The 17,354-nt window shown below is 41.5% G+C and overlaps 1 protein-coding gene across 1 annotated transcript; it reads right to left on the minus strand.

Annotated features, from left to right (window-relative positions):
* Positions 1 to 1,398: 1,398 nt before the first annotated feature.
* fech (ferrochelatase) lies at positions 1,399 to 15,250 on the minus strand. The gene is made up of 9 exons (XM_013908938.1): positions 15,112 to 15,250; positions 12,758 to 12,906; positions 12,211 to 12,345; positions 10,233 to 10,339; positions 9,241 to 9,339; positions 8,132 to 8,239; positions 6,674 to 6,838; positions 5,611 to 5,670; positions 1,399 to 2,236 (listed from the first exon to the last, which is right to left on the minus strand). Exons 1-9 carry the CDS (start codon positions 15,207 to 15,209, stop codon positions 2,099 to 2,101), a joined length of 1,059 nt encoding a protein of 352 aa, XP_013764392.1. The 5' UTR covers positions 15,210 to 15,250; the 3' UTR covers positions 1,399 to 2,098.
* Between the last annotated feature and the right edge of the window lie 2,104 nt (positions 15,251 to 17,354).

The following is a 17,354-nucleotide window of genomic DNA, read 5'->3' on the forward strand; positions in this document are numbered from 1 at the left end:
GCCGGCTCGCGTCGTTCACGTCAAAGATCCGGCTCTAAGAGCCATTTCGTTCGCGACCGACACATCACTATCAAACATCACTTCCCAAATCCCGGACATTTCCAAGACAACAGGAAGTCAGGTAGAATCAAACCAGCAGTCACTGAGACGACATCTGGAGTTTTATCAACCCACACTGAAATCAATTATAGAATTCTTTAATTCAGACTAATCACTGGTTAAATTGGATACAATAATATCAGGATGAATTGTTTCTATATGCAGACAGCAGTCAGAGGTTAACTGCAGTTAAACACCTGACAAATGTCATTTTCGAGCTACTTCTCTGCACTCATCTACATTTTGTTCAGTCCTTCCAAACTGAAGCCAGTTCTTATCATGCCCCAAAGGATGGGATACTTTAAAGAATAAGGACATTTTCTGACGTTGGCTCTGGTTAGAGAGTGATGGAATTGACACCGACTCAGCACCTATACTGATAAAGAAGATTTAAAGTATTCAACTAGTACTGATCTACTGGCTGACAAGAGAAACCATAACAGCAACAAAAAACTAAGTTGGTGATGGCCAATAGAAAAATGGGAGTAAGTAGCATTAATATGATGATTTTAGTCTTTTCAGAATTGTTACACCCATTGAAACCAAATCTGTTCGGCCTTATAGCTGTACGAGCCTTTAAAACCTTTAACAGATGTGAGGATATCTCGTGTTGATCACTTAGTTTTTCTTTTTAATTGCTTGTTTTTCCTTCTTACTTTCCTCATCTTTAAAGAGATTAGGTTTAGCTTCAGTTTCAGGTGTACATATACAGACAATGTCATTCCCCCCCCCCTTTCCAGATATTTTTAAGCTTGATGATGTTGGTGGCTGTTATTTAATTTGTGAAAACAGTACTGCTACTATAAAAACCAGTAACGTCTGTTCCCTCTTTGTTTTTCCTCATGGAGGGTTCATGAGCAGCCTCACTGATATAGTTTCGCAATTTTATGGTAACTTCTTCCTTGTTAAGCTACAATTTTAAGTCACATTTCTGACTGGTTTCTTCATTACATTCATTTTACTTTATTTGAAAAAAAAAAAAAAAAAATATGCAGCTACTATTTCATCTCCTGGTCACGTCACTGGGCCAATCGCTCTCAAAATAAATAGCTGCACACAATCCCTAACTCACAGGCTGGACCTTTACCGATACGGACAGCTCAAGATGTGAACAGTTCGATTATCCCTCATCGCTTTTTGACTTGTTTTGGTTTCCGTTTTTCCCTCAGCAGGAAAACAGAAGCAACGTATTTTTCTAGCTTGCTTATGACACTCACAGGGTCAGTGTGTGACTCTAGTTTCCCAGCTTCACTGGGGTTCATTTATGAAATTAGAGCAGATGAAGGATCATCACAAGAATTCATTTAGTTTTATTTAATTTAAATATGAACCTCTTTTTCTCTCTTAAGCCCGCCAGTACCCTCCTATCACACAGGATCCAACCTCCTCCAATCAAATTGCAGGAGTTACAGCAGGATGGGCGGGGCTACCACCTGGAGAGACAATGGCGTGAAGCAGCAGGTGAGATGAAGGGCGAAGGAAATGGCCAGACAGCCCAGAACCCTTTGGGTGCATGTTGGGTCATCATGGCCGACTGTTAGTCATTTAGCACCAGCGAAGAGGCAAGAAAACGGGGTCTCTGATGGAAGTTTGCAGGCGCAAAGCAAATAGAATGTGAGTAAGGGGAAATGCAGTTTTTAGTGCAATTTTTTCCGGTCATGTGATGTCCCAGTTCTCTAATCTACACAAGCTTTGACCAAATGGTATCTGTTGACGGTTTAACCTCTCTGGTGAAATAAAATGATGAATTTAAGTAGCATAAAGAGGTTTTGAAAGGCAGATATTAGTCCCATCTAAAGACCAAAACCTAAAGTAAATGTGTGTGTGAGAATACATTTGCAGAAACCATTTGGTCCTTTCTTGGTGGCATTTCCTGGTTAACTGACACTCTTGTTGGAGAGGTGTTGTGGGCTTGTGCGTTTGAATGAAGCTTTTTAGAAGAAGGCCTCGAGCTCCTCCACAGGTAGCCCTGCTGCATCAGAATGTGTGTCTTGAGTTTCTATGAGAGCTTCTGGTTGGCGAAGAAGGATTTCGCCTCTCCGCAGGTGGGGTTGGTGCACAGCGGACAGCGCAGGGTCAGTTGACGGGAACATGGCTCGTTGGACTTCAAGTGGGACTGGACCAGGTCTGCCAAGGCCTGAACGAGATAAATAAATATCAGCAGTCAGACAAGTATGTTCAAACTCTGCCTCACAGATTAGGGCTCCATATAACCAGTAAACAGATGGCTGGAGTCAGCATTTAAATTTTAAAGGCTAAAAGAAAGTAGGCCATCTTAAGTATAACTTCTACATTGGGCACATATCTGCAAACCTTTCTGAAACCCTACGCTGTAACTAATGCTGTAACCCGGCAAAGCAAATATATATTAAAGCTTTAAAAGGCATAAAGAACACAGCACTGAAGCAATGGTGGTGGTTACTATAATCAGAATTGAAACCTTTGTGGGTAAAAAGCCAATAAGAATCCTTTTCACTGTGTTTGTTTTAAACAGGATTGTACAGCATACATCTTTAATGTCTTAGAAAGACATTAAATAGAAAATAAATAGACAAACAAGAACTTTTAATCCTTTTCTTTAATCCACACAGGCTCAAATATACATGTACACTTAAATCTTTTAATGTTGTGCTATAGGTTCTGCAGTATTTCAAGTTGATAAGGTCAAGGCATATTAACTTCCCGTTAATAGGCCTGGAATAAAGAAGGAGGAGGACTACCTCCAAAATTGTCAAATCAGTAAGACAATAGAACTTTGGACACAAGTGGTTGGTCCAATAAGACAATGATCAAAAACGCATATCAAAACTAGTTTCAAAATAGCAGGCAAACATTAAGCCTTTGGAATAGCCTTTCCGAATCCCCGACCTCAACCGTATTGAAAAATTTGTGGATTATGCTTAAAGCCAGATCTGCACCAGGAGACCAAGTTAAATAAGCTACCAATTCTGCCAAGACAAATGGTATCCATCAACAAGCCTCTGGCAGGATATGTGACCAAAAGCAACTGGCAGAGCTGCTACCTGCATACATAATTAATGTGTGTTTGAAACTGAGAAACAACAATAAATGAATGAAGTTGTGTACCAACTTGTAGTGTTTTTTTTTTTTTAATAAATAGTCATTAAAGATGTAGGCTGTACAATTATTCCACTCTGGAAAAAGAACCGCTCAAAGATATCATTAAAAGCACAGAATTACCACGATGAGTGGATGTGTCTGACCACATCTGTGAGCAAATGAACATTTACTCAACAAGGTTACAAACACAGTGAACATGAACTACAACTTCAGCTAATGCACTAGACTGGAGCGAGTGCACCTATTGGTGGGTGTTACAATAGTCACATGATAGTTCATTCAACTGCTGAAGTGCAAATTTTGTCTTAAGATCCCCTTACACCAAACATACAGGATGACAGGAGCGCTCCAAAACTTTACCTGAACTGTTGTAATTTTAGTCTTACAGGTGACATTTTTTGCAACTCTGAAATTGCTTTAAAAAGTTGTTAGGTGTAGTAATTTTGAGGGGAACTTTTTTTTTTTTTTTAAATGAAGCTTCAACACCAGCCAGAGTGTGCAGTAAAAATCCTGATGAATGCATTTTTCTGTATTTTCTAGCTGCTGCTACTTGCAGACGGCAGCAGCTCACTGAGAAACTAAAAACCACACCAAGGAAACCATCCTTCAGTAACTACCAACTAATCATCCTCTGGATATTGATTCACACACACACACACACACACACACACACACACGGCAAGGGGTCTCTGAGCACGGCGGGCCTGACCAGCCAGCCAGCCGGGCGGTTCAGTTCTACTGTAGTCAGCTCTAAAGGTTCCCATTGATCTGCCCCTTTCCTTTAATAAACCCTGTGCACACGCACGCACAAACACACACGATACAGCTGGAGGAGTTGCCTGTTGTGAGAAGGGTTTCAGGGTTGAGGATGAAGGGAGAGAGGGAGGTGAGAGAGGAAAGGAAGGAGGGATGGAAGGAAAAATAGTGACAATGGAGAAGGAAAGAGATAAAGGATAGAACGAAGGACACAAGGAGGCATTCACTCATTCATTCACCATCTCATGGCTGCAGCTACTTCACAGGACCATCTCTTCTTTTGACCCCCTTACAGATTTCATACTTAAATATGGTTTTATGGGTCTTGCCTGCAAAGTCAAACGAAACAGCCGCTTGCTTTATGTAAATGTATGAAATTTGGCTCACATGTGTGTCATCCCAAAAAGTATAAAAACACCTATGAGAGCCATACCCTGAACACAACAGGAAGGTCCCCATTTTTAATTTACAATGCAACTTTGGTCCAGTTTTAGCAATTTCCAGGCAGTGTACTTTAATGAATTCTTCTTTGCGTTTTTGCTAAAGAGCGTTTCCATGGTGCCAGGGCAAATTTCAATGATTCGTCATGAAACAGTAAAACACAAAAAGTTGCTGCAGCTCAAAACCTGGATCGCCCAATCTGCCCCAAAGTTCATAGATAGAAGTCCTGCCTTGGAACACATGTACATGATAATCTTTGCTTAGAGCGCCACCTAGTGGGAATGGAAATGACAGGTTTCATCATTTTATGCAGTTCGCCTAGAAGGTTAAATCACATCCACCTCATTCAGATTCAGAAGTTTTACTGTGAGAACTAACTTCTTATATATGTTATGTGGTAAAAAGCTCTATGGTGCCAACGAAAAGGTTTCACCTACGACAGGAAAGAAATGTCATATGACATGAACATGCCCCACGGGAACATTGCAGCATACCTCAACTTTATCTTTGCTCGTTTCTTCTTCTACTGTACATATACTGTTGTCATTTACTTTACTCGTCCTTTCTGCTGGCATTAATAGAGAAAAGGTTTGATGACAGAGCTGTAAGTTTGCAAGTTTGAAAAGAAATCTGAATATTTTACAGTCTGGGAACATGAGTGAAAATTTATCTACCAATTGAAAACTCACACTTATTCTTTTGTATTAAGGGGTTGAACATTTTTCCACATTTATTTGCACCTTTTAATAATTACCCGTTGTCAGTCTTCATATTGTTTTACGAATATATATGCAAGCTGGATCTGCATTCTTTCCAATGACCAGCAGAGGGCAACTCCTTTGGTTATAAAATAGAGCCGCAACTACATAGAAGTCTATGGGAAAAACAACTCTACTTCTCACTTGATCTGTGACCTCAGTGAAGAGTTTCTTGATGGGTTTATTGTCCAAGTTGCTCATTTTAACTGTTATTTGATTGATGATGATGCTCATTTTGTCAATTATGGTCATATTTGAAGTAAAAAGGACTGTATAAAGGGCAGTCGGTGGTTAACAACTCCGTTTCTGAGATATATGCAACACTTGCATATGACATTAGAGCCAAAATGCTCAACGCAAGGGATCAAAACATGACTTTAAAAACCAGCGTGGCACTTCATGTTAGGCATCTGCATTTCTTTTAAAGAAAATCTTTGTTCTGCAAACATGGGTCAGGTTAGTGTGTGACAGGTACCTTCATAAAGAGAGGGTTCCCATTCAATGACTCGGCCCTCCTGATGTTCTCCACCCCACACTGGAAAGAAAAATAACAACACATCACAAATGTTCATAACATCTTAGAAAACTGCAAAATTAGGGGACAAACCCTCCCCCCCCTTTTCCTCATTCCTTTGCTCCTGTCTGAGTTTCTGTTCTGAACGTGGAGTCAGAACACCAAAGAGTCTCTTGATTGTGGACTTAAAAGGTCAGCATTTGCTGCTTTACTCCATTTTATAGCTTTATGCAGTCATTCGTTTGGCTTTTGAGCTTTAGAAACTCAATAGACCCAAAGAGAAAATGCAGTCACTGCCACAGCTCATATGTGATTCACGACCACAACACATCAGTTAAAATGATCGTCATGATATTCTCCAGCCCACTGGGAAAAACTGGAACTGCACATATCTACCAACAATTTAGACTCACACAGAAAAAAGGTAGTAAACGCTCAGTTAATGCGACAGTCTTGTTTTGGAGTAAATTAATCCAAACACGAGGAATTTAATACATCAGGTGTGTAGAGGTGTTATACATTTTTGGTGGAGTATGTTTTTTTTTTTTTAGCATTTCAGACCTCAAAACTTGGGACTGGAAGACAGATGTGTTTCTTCAGGTTCAAGTTTAGAAACGATTTCGATGGTTCCTCATGGATATAAGCATGTGTATCTTTATGGCACCAGTCACATTGATTGGTGGCCATTTTACTGGTGCCTTCAGACAGACAGAGGGCACTGGGCTGCTGGAAACAAACCTCACACACATACACACACTTTAGCTAACCAAAACAACCAGTACAAAGACCTTAGCCCTAATTGTAGATCACAAATGCATAAATACGTTTCCCCTATTTAATGAATCTTTCTAAGGACTTTAGAGAAAGAGCAGGTCTGGGTAATTGACTTTCTGCCTGCTTCAGTTTATTTCTTCAAAGGCTGCTGCAGATTTATTCTGTTCTTTTAAATCAGTATTTATGTACCGGTTAATTTTTACATAAAACTGAGGAAATGTATATAAACACTGCTTTTTTCCCCTCTCACCTCTTCTCCCAGCACTTGTCTGTACTCGATGTCCAGCTCGTGTAAGGTCTCTATGTGGTCCGAAGTGAAGGCAATGGGCACCAGCAGCAGGTTCTTCTTCCCTCGCTCACACAGACCTTTGATCACCTCGTCTGTCTGGGGACCGAGCCACGGCATGGGCCCCACCTGAGAGACCACACACAGGACATGGCTGACTTAAGTTCTATAGATGGATGACGTGTCCAAGGTCGTTTCAGGTGTTCCTGGTTCAGTGAGGACGTAAACGACCCCGTGACCTTTCTTGAAATCCCATTAAATATAAAATAAATAAAACTGATACCATGATCTTCTTGCAGGAAGGCTATCTCTGGTACCCTGTGTTACTCTATGTACCACATACTGTGCATTTTCACCCTGTTGGGTTATTCATTCTGCCCTACAGGTAGCCAGTGACAGCTCAGACTCCTCTTCCACTGTGAAATTTTTATCATCTGTGAATTATGTAAGCTGCCAGGCCCTGTGACCTGAGCACTGAGGAGCTTTGAGGGCTTCTACTCTGAAATAGCAAAAATATTAGTCAGACAAGTGGCTCCATCTTGTGGCAACACAAAACACAAAAGCAGGCCGGCCAGGTCTAAATAATATTAATAGTTTAGCTGCATGTAAGTATAATAAGAAGGTAAAGCTGGATTGGAAGAGTCTGTCTGCAGAACTAAAGAAAAACTGAACACATTTGCCAGGAATGTGAGCACTGCCCAAATCTATTCTTACCTATGGTGACCAGATGGGCTCCTGCTCATGTAGGAAATAAAGCATTTTGTCACCGATGGTGACATAGGGGACAGTCTAGGCTCCGGTTGCCTAGGTGACATTGAGTATTTCCCATAGAAAATCCCAAGTTAAACTTTACTGAACTTTTAGGCGAATGGAGCGACTACCTATGAGAGCAAAGGATGCTCTTATCTGTATTTTGATGGTGTGGCAAATAAAATAGAGGGTTACCTAGGCAACTGGAGTCTGGAACGTCCCTTAGCAACAACCAGGCAGCTGCAAAGTTAAAAGTGATGAGCAAATTGTTTCTTGTGTTGATGCCCCCCTTACTTGGAACCTGCCCACTCTGCATCACTAGTGGTCACTTAATCCATCATTACTCAGTCGCTGAATGTCACAGACTTTCTTTGGCCTGTGGTGACCATGTCGCTATGTGCGTTTTTGTCTTAAGTCAGGCTCAGGGTGAAATAATGCCAAAAAGTAAATAAATAAACCAAACAAACAAACAAAAAAAGCATTTTGACAATGAAAGTTGTGTGAAAAACAGCAAAGCATACACTCAGTGAATTTAAACCATATTGATAAGCATTACAAACTGATGTGTGATCAGTGTTGAGTATGCAGCGTTACCTGATTATTACAGCACACTGTCACCACTAGGTGGTGCTGCTGGTTTATTCAATTACGTAGCGAGTGATGTTTACTCACCCTGGACTGCCACACCAGTCTGTAGGGGTTACAGTGACCCAGTCTTTCCATGACCCTCTGAACTGTGGCTCCCACCTCCTGAGGATACGGGTCACCTCTGTTTACAACCTGCAGCACAGGGCACACAACAGCACGGCGCTAAGCAACATTAACACATTAAGCAGTTCCTGAATAATGTGCTGGAAGAAAGTACTTCATCTGGACAAAAACCTTCTGTTGCCTAATGGCATGGTTCAAAGAAAGCTAACAAGGCACGAGGAAATCAGATCTCTCATCTGAGAAGCTTGGCCTATCACAGAGTTTGGGACTTTCCTGGATTTAAAGTGTGAGTAGTTACACTGAACTGCTGGTGACATGTTGGATATAGATGCCAAAGATGTGCTGTCAAACTAACCAATTAAGCAGCAGAAAACAGTTTTATAGGCTTCCTAACAGCAAAGACAAACTGAATTTGCACTGATTTCTGTTGAGATATTTCAGGTTTTTCATCTGTTTTGATGAACCGTCAGGTAACAAATCGGAATAGTTTTTAAAGTGTACTTCTTTACACGAAAAGAAAATGAAGATGAAGTGGATTTTGTTTTCTAGAGATAAATACTACTACTCCATTGTGAAAGGAAATGCCTATACTGAGAAATATCAGTAAATTTTAGTAGTAATTTGTGGAAAGCACATCAGTTTTTATAAGAGTGTCAGTGTCAGTACCATCTGATCAGGGTCATCAGTAATAAGGACCAGACCCCACTCTGGCTTCATTTGTTCCTTTCCAAGAGTCAGTCCCCAGAAACTGTGACAGCAAATGCCAAACTTTACAGTCTGGTGACAAAAACCTGTTCTCATTTTTATAATCCACCCATTCAAATGTATTAAAGTTTAAAAGTTGGGGTGATGGGTGTGATACCGACAGCTGCTGCAAGCTGGAGTCACTTCACTCGATTTTATGACCCTTTTAAGCCTTTTACTTGAATTATCTGAGAAATATAATGAGTGTTATGCAGTACAGAGCTTAGAGAAGTCTGTGGTCCAGTTCTGGTGAGTGAAACTTGAGTATTTTATTAGCATGTTACTTTGACGCTAGAGCAGTACTGATAGTAGTTTTTCATACTTACAGCCATGGGCAGTGAGTGTGCCGAGAACAGAATGACAACATCATCTCTCTTATCTTCTGGAAACTTCAGCAGTTCATTTCTGATATGTTCTGCAAAACACTGGACACAGACACACACACTTAGGGTGTATTATAAACACAGCTAGTGAAATTTACCTCAGCTGATAAAACACAGTCAGGACAAAAAGCTGCCATGATCACCCACCACAACTGCTTTCTGGTCATTTAGCTGCGTGGTGACTTACTGACTGTTTTCTTACACACTATATTACCAAAAGCATTCACTCACCCAATCAAATATACCAATCTCTCCCACTGCCACAGGTGTATTTATTTATTTAAAAAAAAAAGAAAAGAAAAAAGGCACCCCTGGGCATGCAGACTGCTTCTACAAACATCTGTGAAAGAATGGGTCGCTCTCAGGAGCTCACTGAATTCCTTTCTGCACAGAGTCCTGACCTCAAACCCTCTAGGATGAATTAGAGCAAAGACTCCAAGCCGGCCATCTCGCCCAACCCAACATCAGTGTCTGACCTCACATGTGCACATGTGGAAGACTGGTCAAAAACTCTCATGAACACTCCCAAACCTTATGGAAAGCTTTCCCAGGAGAGCTGAAGCCTTTACAAACGGTGGGTCAAAAATCATACTAAGCCCTATGGATTAAGAATGGGATGTTACTCGAGTTCATATGGATGTGAAGGCAGACGAGTGAATACTTTTGGCAGAATCGTGTACATCAGTACTAGTTTGTTTTACTTTGCATGTGTGTACACACATGTTTAGACATCTTTGTGAGGACAGAAATTGGCCTCCACTGTACCAAATGCCCGTCCCAACAAGTTTGAAGGCAGTTTTGCAGCTTAAAATGTGGTTGTAGTGTCAGGGTTAGAATTAGCCTAATCATAAGGGTTAGGGTAAGCGGCTAAGGAAAGCATTATGCCAATTAGATGTCCTCACTAAGATATGAAAATGAGTGCGTGTGTCTCTAACCTCCACCAACAGAGGGTGTGTGGGCCAACGGTCGATGACACTCCAGCGCATTTTCGGCCTGTCAGCTCTGTTGCTGTAGTAACGGTAGATGGCGTTCAGACTGCTGCCTGTGAGCAAAAGAAAACACATTGAGAAATACTTCATTACACAGGAATAAAATCTCTCTGCTGCTGCCAATCACTAATCAATAAATTTCCTCAAAGTTTCTTCCTCAGATGCATATTTTGTAACCCAAAAACAGTCTGTGGTAGGGCTGAACGATATATCGCATTTGCGATAATATCGCGACATGATCAAGTGCAATTTTCTAACCGCAAAGGCTGCGATTATACTCTGGACATGTCCAAATTCATGGGCTGCATCCTCCTGAGGCCGCATTTGTAGACCGATTACGTCACAGCGACGCGCCGAAGGCTGTCCAAATTACTACCATATCCCAGAATTCATAGCGCGGCCCAGCCAAACTCCAGTTTCCAACAATGGCGGCCGCTACTAAGTTTTAAAATTACTCATACTAATCTTTCTGGGTCACAAAATAAACTTTTAACATATTTTCAGGCGAGAAAGTAGTTGTGTAAACATCAAATATCTGCTCGGTTTATCAAGATATCCCATATTTGCAAAAGTGCTTCGACGTTTTCAGAGGCGTCTGCTACCCACCAGCTCGACAGCTAGCCGGGAGCTCGAGGGTTACTGATGCGGCCGAGAACGGCACAACTCCCGGCACATCATTTTCAGATCACCGCGGAGTTTCGCTGCTCGGGTTAAACGTAATATATAAGTCACTTAGACAACCTAAAAATGTTATTGTTGGGCTTTTTTCAGTGTTTTGTTTGTTCGTGAGTAAATCGGTTTGGCTGAGATTAAAGTTATTAGATTAGATAAAATAAAACTTTATTAATCCCCCGGGTGGGTTCCTCCATGGTTTTCACACAGCTGACTAAACGTCAAACAGAAAACTTATTAAACAGAAGTATGAGACAGTCGAGAATTTACACCAGTGTCCCGTTATATTTTAGATAGCAAGAAGCAGACGGCCGAGTTTATTAAACTCCACCGAGACAGCGGTGACGCTAATCAGAACTAGACCGTCCAATTTCACGCCTTTAAATTTTAAAGGCGTGTTTGTGTGTGTGTTTATACAATTGCTATTATGTTTGCACTTTATGTGTAATGTTACTGACTGCAGAGATCAGTAAGATGTGTGTATTTTTTATTTATTAGTTTTATTTATTTAATATTATTTTTTAATTGAATGACTCTAGTAGTTCACAGATGTCGAAAAACTGAGTGTGGTAAAGCCACTGATTTTTTTTATGTATATTTCTGCAATCTGCACATTGTACTGACTTTCATTTTAATGTTTACACCAGGGTTCCTTGTCAGCACTTTATGCTCAGATGTTTGTAAGCTAAAAATAAACTATTGTGTATGTTCAAATATACTGTTGTGATTGAAGAAGCTAAATAAAAATGTCAGTCATCAATTCATGCATCACCTCATGTCATCATAACAGAGGTCTGTCTTCCAGGAAAGAACAGTTTAAAATTAATGTAATATAGTATTGGCCATACTATATGATGTATTGCTTGTCTTTGTTTAATAATACAGAAGACAAAGACCTTAAAAAAATAATCGCATATCGCATCGCAATCGCAATATTGGGGCAAAAAAAATCGCAATTAGATTATTTTCCATAATCGTTCAGCCCTAGTCTGTGGGCACGGATTCATGGATGGATTGTGGGTTTGAAGAGTGTGCCTGCCTCACGTGTGAGCTGGGCGTTCTTGGAACAGTCTGAGAACATGCTGAGTGTGATTTAGTCTGGAGAGAACAGAGTGTATTTATCAGGAGCTCGCAGAGCAGACAGCACCCTGGGTGTGGCGGCATTAACGGACACAAACGTCTGAGTAATCTTCTGATTGTTCCTTTTACATGTTCTCTACATTTAACAGACATCATTTCCTGCTTGTGTCACCTGTGGTGGAGCAGCTGTACTGAGGATACTGCGTGAAGGCCACAGCTCTCTCCACTCCCTCTTTCTCCATCTCCTCAATGGCTTCCTCCGTCAGCGGGTGAACGTACCGGAAGCCGATGTAGAACTTGTGAGGAGCTGTGCAGAGAGAAGAAACAGCCAATGACCAGACAGCACGGGAGAAACTCACTGGCAACATTACAGTTTGAATATGCAGGATATGCAGTTTAATTGAAATCTTCAAATAAAAATAACATTTCAGGAGCTTAAAGGGAGGTTTTTATGAAGATTATCGTGCTTTTAGACCAAATTCTAACAGATCTGGTCAGCTTTCAGATTGCTGCTGTGTTATCAGTGAGGTGTGCTGCAGGCGTGTGAGGAGACACTCCTTCGCTGTCTTACTATCTCCATTTCACACACACTTTGCCAACAACAGCCAAGCAAACCATAATCTCAATAAAAGCACACAAACTGCCTCCAAACATGACTTTAACTCCATGTAAGCTGTCAGATTTGAGGAGGAGCGGAGGCCTCTGTGAGGCATCCTCACCCGTCTCAGGGCTCATCTCGTCCAGCAGCTTCACCATGCCCTCCCCCTGCATGGACGTCCAGTGTTTGATGGGCGAGCCTCCTCCGATCTTGCTGTACTGCTCCTGGATCTTCGGTGTGCGCCGCTTGGCGATGAATGGGCCGAGTTTACTGCAGAGCGGGAGGCAGATCGCACAGCTGCAGTTACACAACTCACACTTAATGCATCACAGATTTAATACAGTGAATTATTGCGCAGCAACGAAGAAGAAGAAAAGCAAATGACCTGTAACAGCACTATAACGTGTGATTTCTGGAGCTTTAAAGGGTCAAGGTTCATTATTAACATTTTCAGTAAGATGTGCAGTTTCCATGGACACGGAGGTGAGATTCATGTCCACAAGCGTCACCAAACACCAGACAATAAATCTAGTTTAGAGTTTCCAGCATGGACTTTCTGCAGCGAGAAGCAAGAAGCACTAACGTTTGCACCGTTTTTGTGTTTCCCACCCCAGGGAAACCTGTCAGACAACTCTGCTCAAAATGGCCAGAAGCAAGAAAGGTAAAGTGACCACCAAGTACACAATGATGGCAGGAATTTATTATTTTAACATTTCTATTGTCAGGTCTAGTTGGATTCATCCTGTTACATCATGAAATGCTGTTGTAGTCCAACGAGCAGATGCTGCATGGATGAACAAACAGACCTTACTGAGCACTGGTGCAGGGTTACAAGGAGTTTGTGCCGTCATATTTGAGCATTTTAAGAGGCCAAACAATAAAACAGAAACACAAAACGGTCTAAAATTATACAAAACATGCACAACACGACCCCCTAGCAGGTCAGTATTATTCTGTCCAGCTTCTGAGGATGGTTTGTCTCAGTGCTGGACAACATGGAGACGGACACTCGTGTTGTTTTCTTACACAGAGCAGAGATTACAATCATGACACTTAAAAATAAATAAATAAATAAATAAAAGGAGATTCTTCACACAAAGAGCTTCACTTCTGGGTGAAATAGAAGTTAAAGGGAGGGAGCTCTGCTCTGTGAGGTTATACTTAGACACAGCTGTCATTTGACCCCCTGCTAATGTTAGCATGCTGAAATGCTCACCATCCTAACCCGGCATGTTAGCAGCAAACAAAGAGGAGCAGTGGCTGATGGGAATCTCTCTGCTTTACAGTCAAACAGCTTCAAGTGTAAGAAAGGCTTAACCCCCGAGGTCCAACCGAGGTCAGCCGACTGACAGACAAACGCGTTTAGTCATTTGTGCTTCAGTTACAGTTCGACTTTGACATTTCTTCAGTGTTTTAAAAATGTTCCAAAACTGTACAGAAAGTTGCATCATGTGCATTTATGTGCAGGGCAGCACGGTGGTGCAGTGGCCAACCCCATCACCTCACAGCATGGGTCCTTCTGTATGGGTACCCCAGCTTCCTCCCACAGCCCAAAACCATGCACGAGGCCCTTCAGCAGACTGGTGAGCTGTCCAGGGTGTACCCCGCATCTTATCCTGTGACAGCCCCACCCCAAGACCCTGAACTGGATGCATTAAGCGGGTCTTAATTTCTGGAAAGCTCTTCACAGAGTGAACTCAGTTCAGATCAAACTGCTGGTTTGGAATGACGTCCTTGGTTAAGTCACAGGACACATTTGCACCCAAATATCCAGACTTTCGCTATAGCGCTTCATTCCCTCGGGGTCGGGACCGCCCGAGGTCTAAATAAAGTCAATAAGTGGCTCATAAAACATTCATATTGAGGTGGAGCAATCTTTGAAGTCAAAGTGTGTGATCTTGGGTCAGTCACGCCTGCTTTAAAAAGGATCAGTGCTGCTAAAAACCACAAAGATTTTTCTTCTCAGTGGGACGTTATGAAACACGGACACAGCACAGAGCCGTCACCCAACAAACTTCCTCAAACCCCCCGCCCCCACTGTGTGTGCTTACATGTGTGTAAACCCAAAAATAAAGCAGTTGCTTTTAATTCATCACATATTTCATGTAACCAAGTCGCCAGGTTTGTTGAAACATAAATTCAATCTAAACAGAAAACATCTGGGGAGTTTCAGAAAAGCACGAGAGCATAACATAATCCACTAGATCCCCACAAAGCCCTGCTGAAATAATGATGACAGAGGACTGTTTGAAGGAAGGACCTCTTATCAGAGCTTTATATCCTGTTTACATCCTGTCCACCGGAGAGTTCACATTACGAGCTAAATGCATGGAGCGAGCGCTGGGAAACCGAGATCCCAGCTGTTAAACACCGACCACCTCAACTCTAAGGTCAGCTGTTTGCGTCACTATATTTTGTGTTCACATTTGCAAATAACTCCTTGCATTTAAGGCAGCGTGATCTCTGTGTGCGTACTTCTGTACTGGGAGTTTCATCAGGTCTGTGTCCATGAAGAGGCGTAACAAGAAGTCGTGAACATCTTCTAGCTTCTCGGGTCCTCCCATGTTCAGCATCAGGATCCCCGTCTTCGGCTTCCTGCAGACAGGAGAGAGTCACGATCAATAATTCACATCTAACACCCCTAAAAGATGTGACACTGTGTAGAAACTGTGCACTAGGCCAAATCTAGGTCAGAAAAATTATGGATGGAAGCCAGGGGGACTGGGAAGATATTTCAAGGGGGAGCTTCTGTTAGGTAAATTTAATCGTTTAAGAACAAAAGGCATAAATTATTGGAATAAATAATGAAAAGTTGAGCCAAACAGGATCTAAACCAGACTCAGTGCTTCAATGCGTTTACACCCCACAAAGTACAAAGTCAGGTCATTCAGCAGTCTGTATTTTAATGTTAATCAATTGCAAATTAACAAATCTGATCTAGAGTTTAGGGCTGTACTATATCATACCGTTCACGGTAATACCGGTGTAATTTTGGGCAACGATAGGAAAATGAAATATCGCGATAGAATATGGGTAAAACGCGCATGAGCAGTGCCTATGTTTACATAAGCACATGGCGGCGACGCAGAATGAGAAGAGCGAAAACAGATCGTTGAATGAAACGGATGAATCAGAATTGGTTTGTAAAAATGCTGCAACTTCAGTGGTGTGGAACTGGTTTAGCTTTCGTCTGTCAGATACACAACAAAGCACTATTTTTGGTAGAGCATGCTAGCGGGCCGTCGTTATTACCATGTTGTTTGGAAAATACGGCACACTTAAAATCAATCCTTTGATTTTTCTGAAAATCAACAGGTCCCCTTATAATCCCGTGTGCCTTATGTATGAATTCTGGTTGTATTTACTGACCTTGAAACGATTTTATGTACACGGCGCTCGAAAATCTGTCAAATGTTTCAGTACGACTTTGCTAAGCTACGAAGCCGCACCGCTTGATGGATTGTTGGAGCAGTACGGCTATCATAGGCAAGAGCCTCGCGGAGGGATACGTACTGTGCTTCAACATAATATTACCGTATTGTGTGTGTATAACCTCTTCAAGTTTTGTGGATATTATACATGGTTATGCTGAGGATCTGTCGGCCAATTTCCACTGGAAATGTCTTTTGGTTAAACTGTCAGCAAGGATTTTGCATTTGCACTGTTACATTTTTATATAACTTTAATGCACAAAAAAAACAGCTGCTTATTTAAGTGAAAATACATTGACGGGTTTTTGCACTGATAAAAGTTGTGGAGTTGTAAAGTATTTTGTCTAGTGTCAATTATGTCGTCAGTTATATCGTTATTGCAAATTTTCAAATGTATATCGTGATAAATGTTTTTAGTCATATCGCCCTGCTCTACTAGAGTTAATAAAGGTTATTTATCTTTCTTTCCTCACACACAACAAGTTCTGATGTTTATGCCCACTTCTCATTAACAAAAATGCATTTTATGCTTTAATAAATGAAAGTCCAGTTATGAAAATTGGTAGTGAAGGGTAAACATTTCCCCTAACAGAAGAAAACCTGCTTGGAGGAGACGCCAATGTATTTATGCACAAAAAACTGCATAAAAGCATTTATGCTGTAGACCAATGTGGGCAAAGCTCAGCAGGAATTATCTGCCTGCTGCTTTTCCATCCTCTGACGCTACATCACTGCAGGCCTTACAGCCGTAGCAGCTCCGAGAAACATGTTTCACTGCTAAGGTTTTAAACCCTTCAGTGAGCTTTGAACTCCAATAATCTGCTGTCGCATTCATAAATATAGCTCAACTGTCAGCTCGAGGAGGACAGAATTTTATAAAGAGGCGTGAGGCGGGTCCTGTGTGAGAAGATGTCGACAAACTGGTGAAAACAGTCCCTGTCATTTCTAATGAACCGCAGCAGGTCAGACCAGGAGAAACGATTTCACAGAAGATGAAAGGAAATCCACCATTATTTGTTCTTTAATCATTACAGGACGTCTTCTCCCCTCCTCACTCCTGACAGGCTTTCACCTTCTTTTAGACTCAAGATGCTTTGTGAAACGTGTTTTTTGTGTTTTTTAGACAAGGTCAGGAATCTTTGTGTACACAGCCCTGCACACTGGTGTGGAGCGGTTTTATTAGACTTTGCTTCTGAAATAAAAGGAATAAATCAATCAATAGGAGAGCAGCTAAAGCAAACTTAACATAGATGATAGAAAGTACGAATCTATCGGGCTAGTATCGAT

Source organism: Pundamilia nyererei, unplaced genomic scaffold (genome assembly GCF_000239375.1).
Source record: "Pundamilia nyererei isolate P.nyererei 1_Seehausen unplaced genomic scaffold, PunNye1.0 scaffold00016, whole genome shotgun sequence".
In the NCBI taxonomy this organism is placed as follows: domain Eukaryota; kingdom Metazoa; phylum Chordata; class Actinopteri; order Cichliformes; family Cichlidae; genus Pundamilia; species Pundamilia nyererei.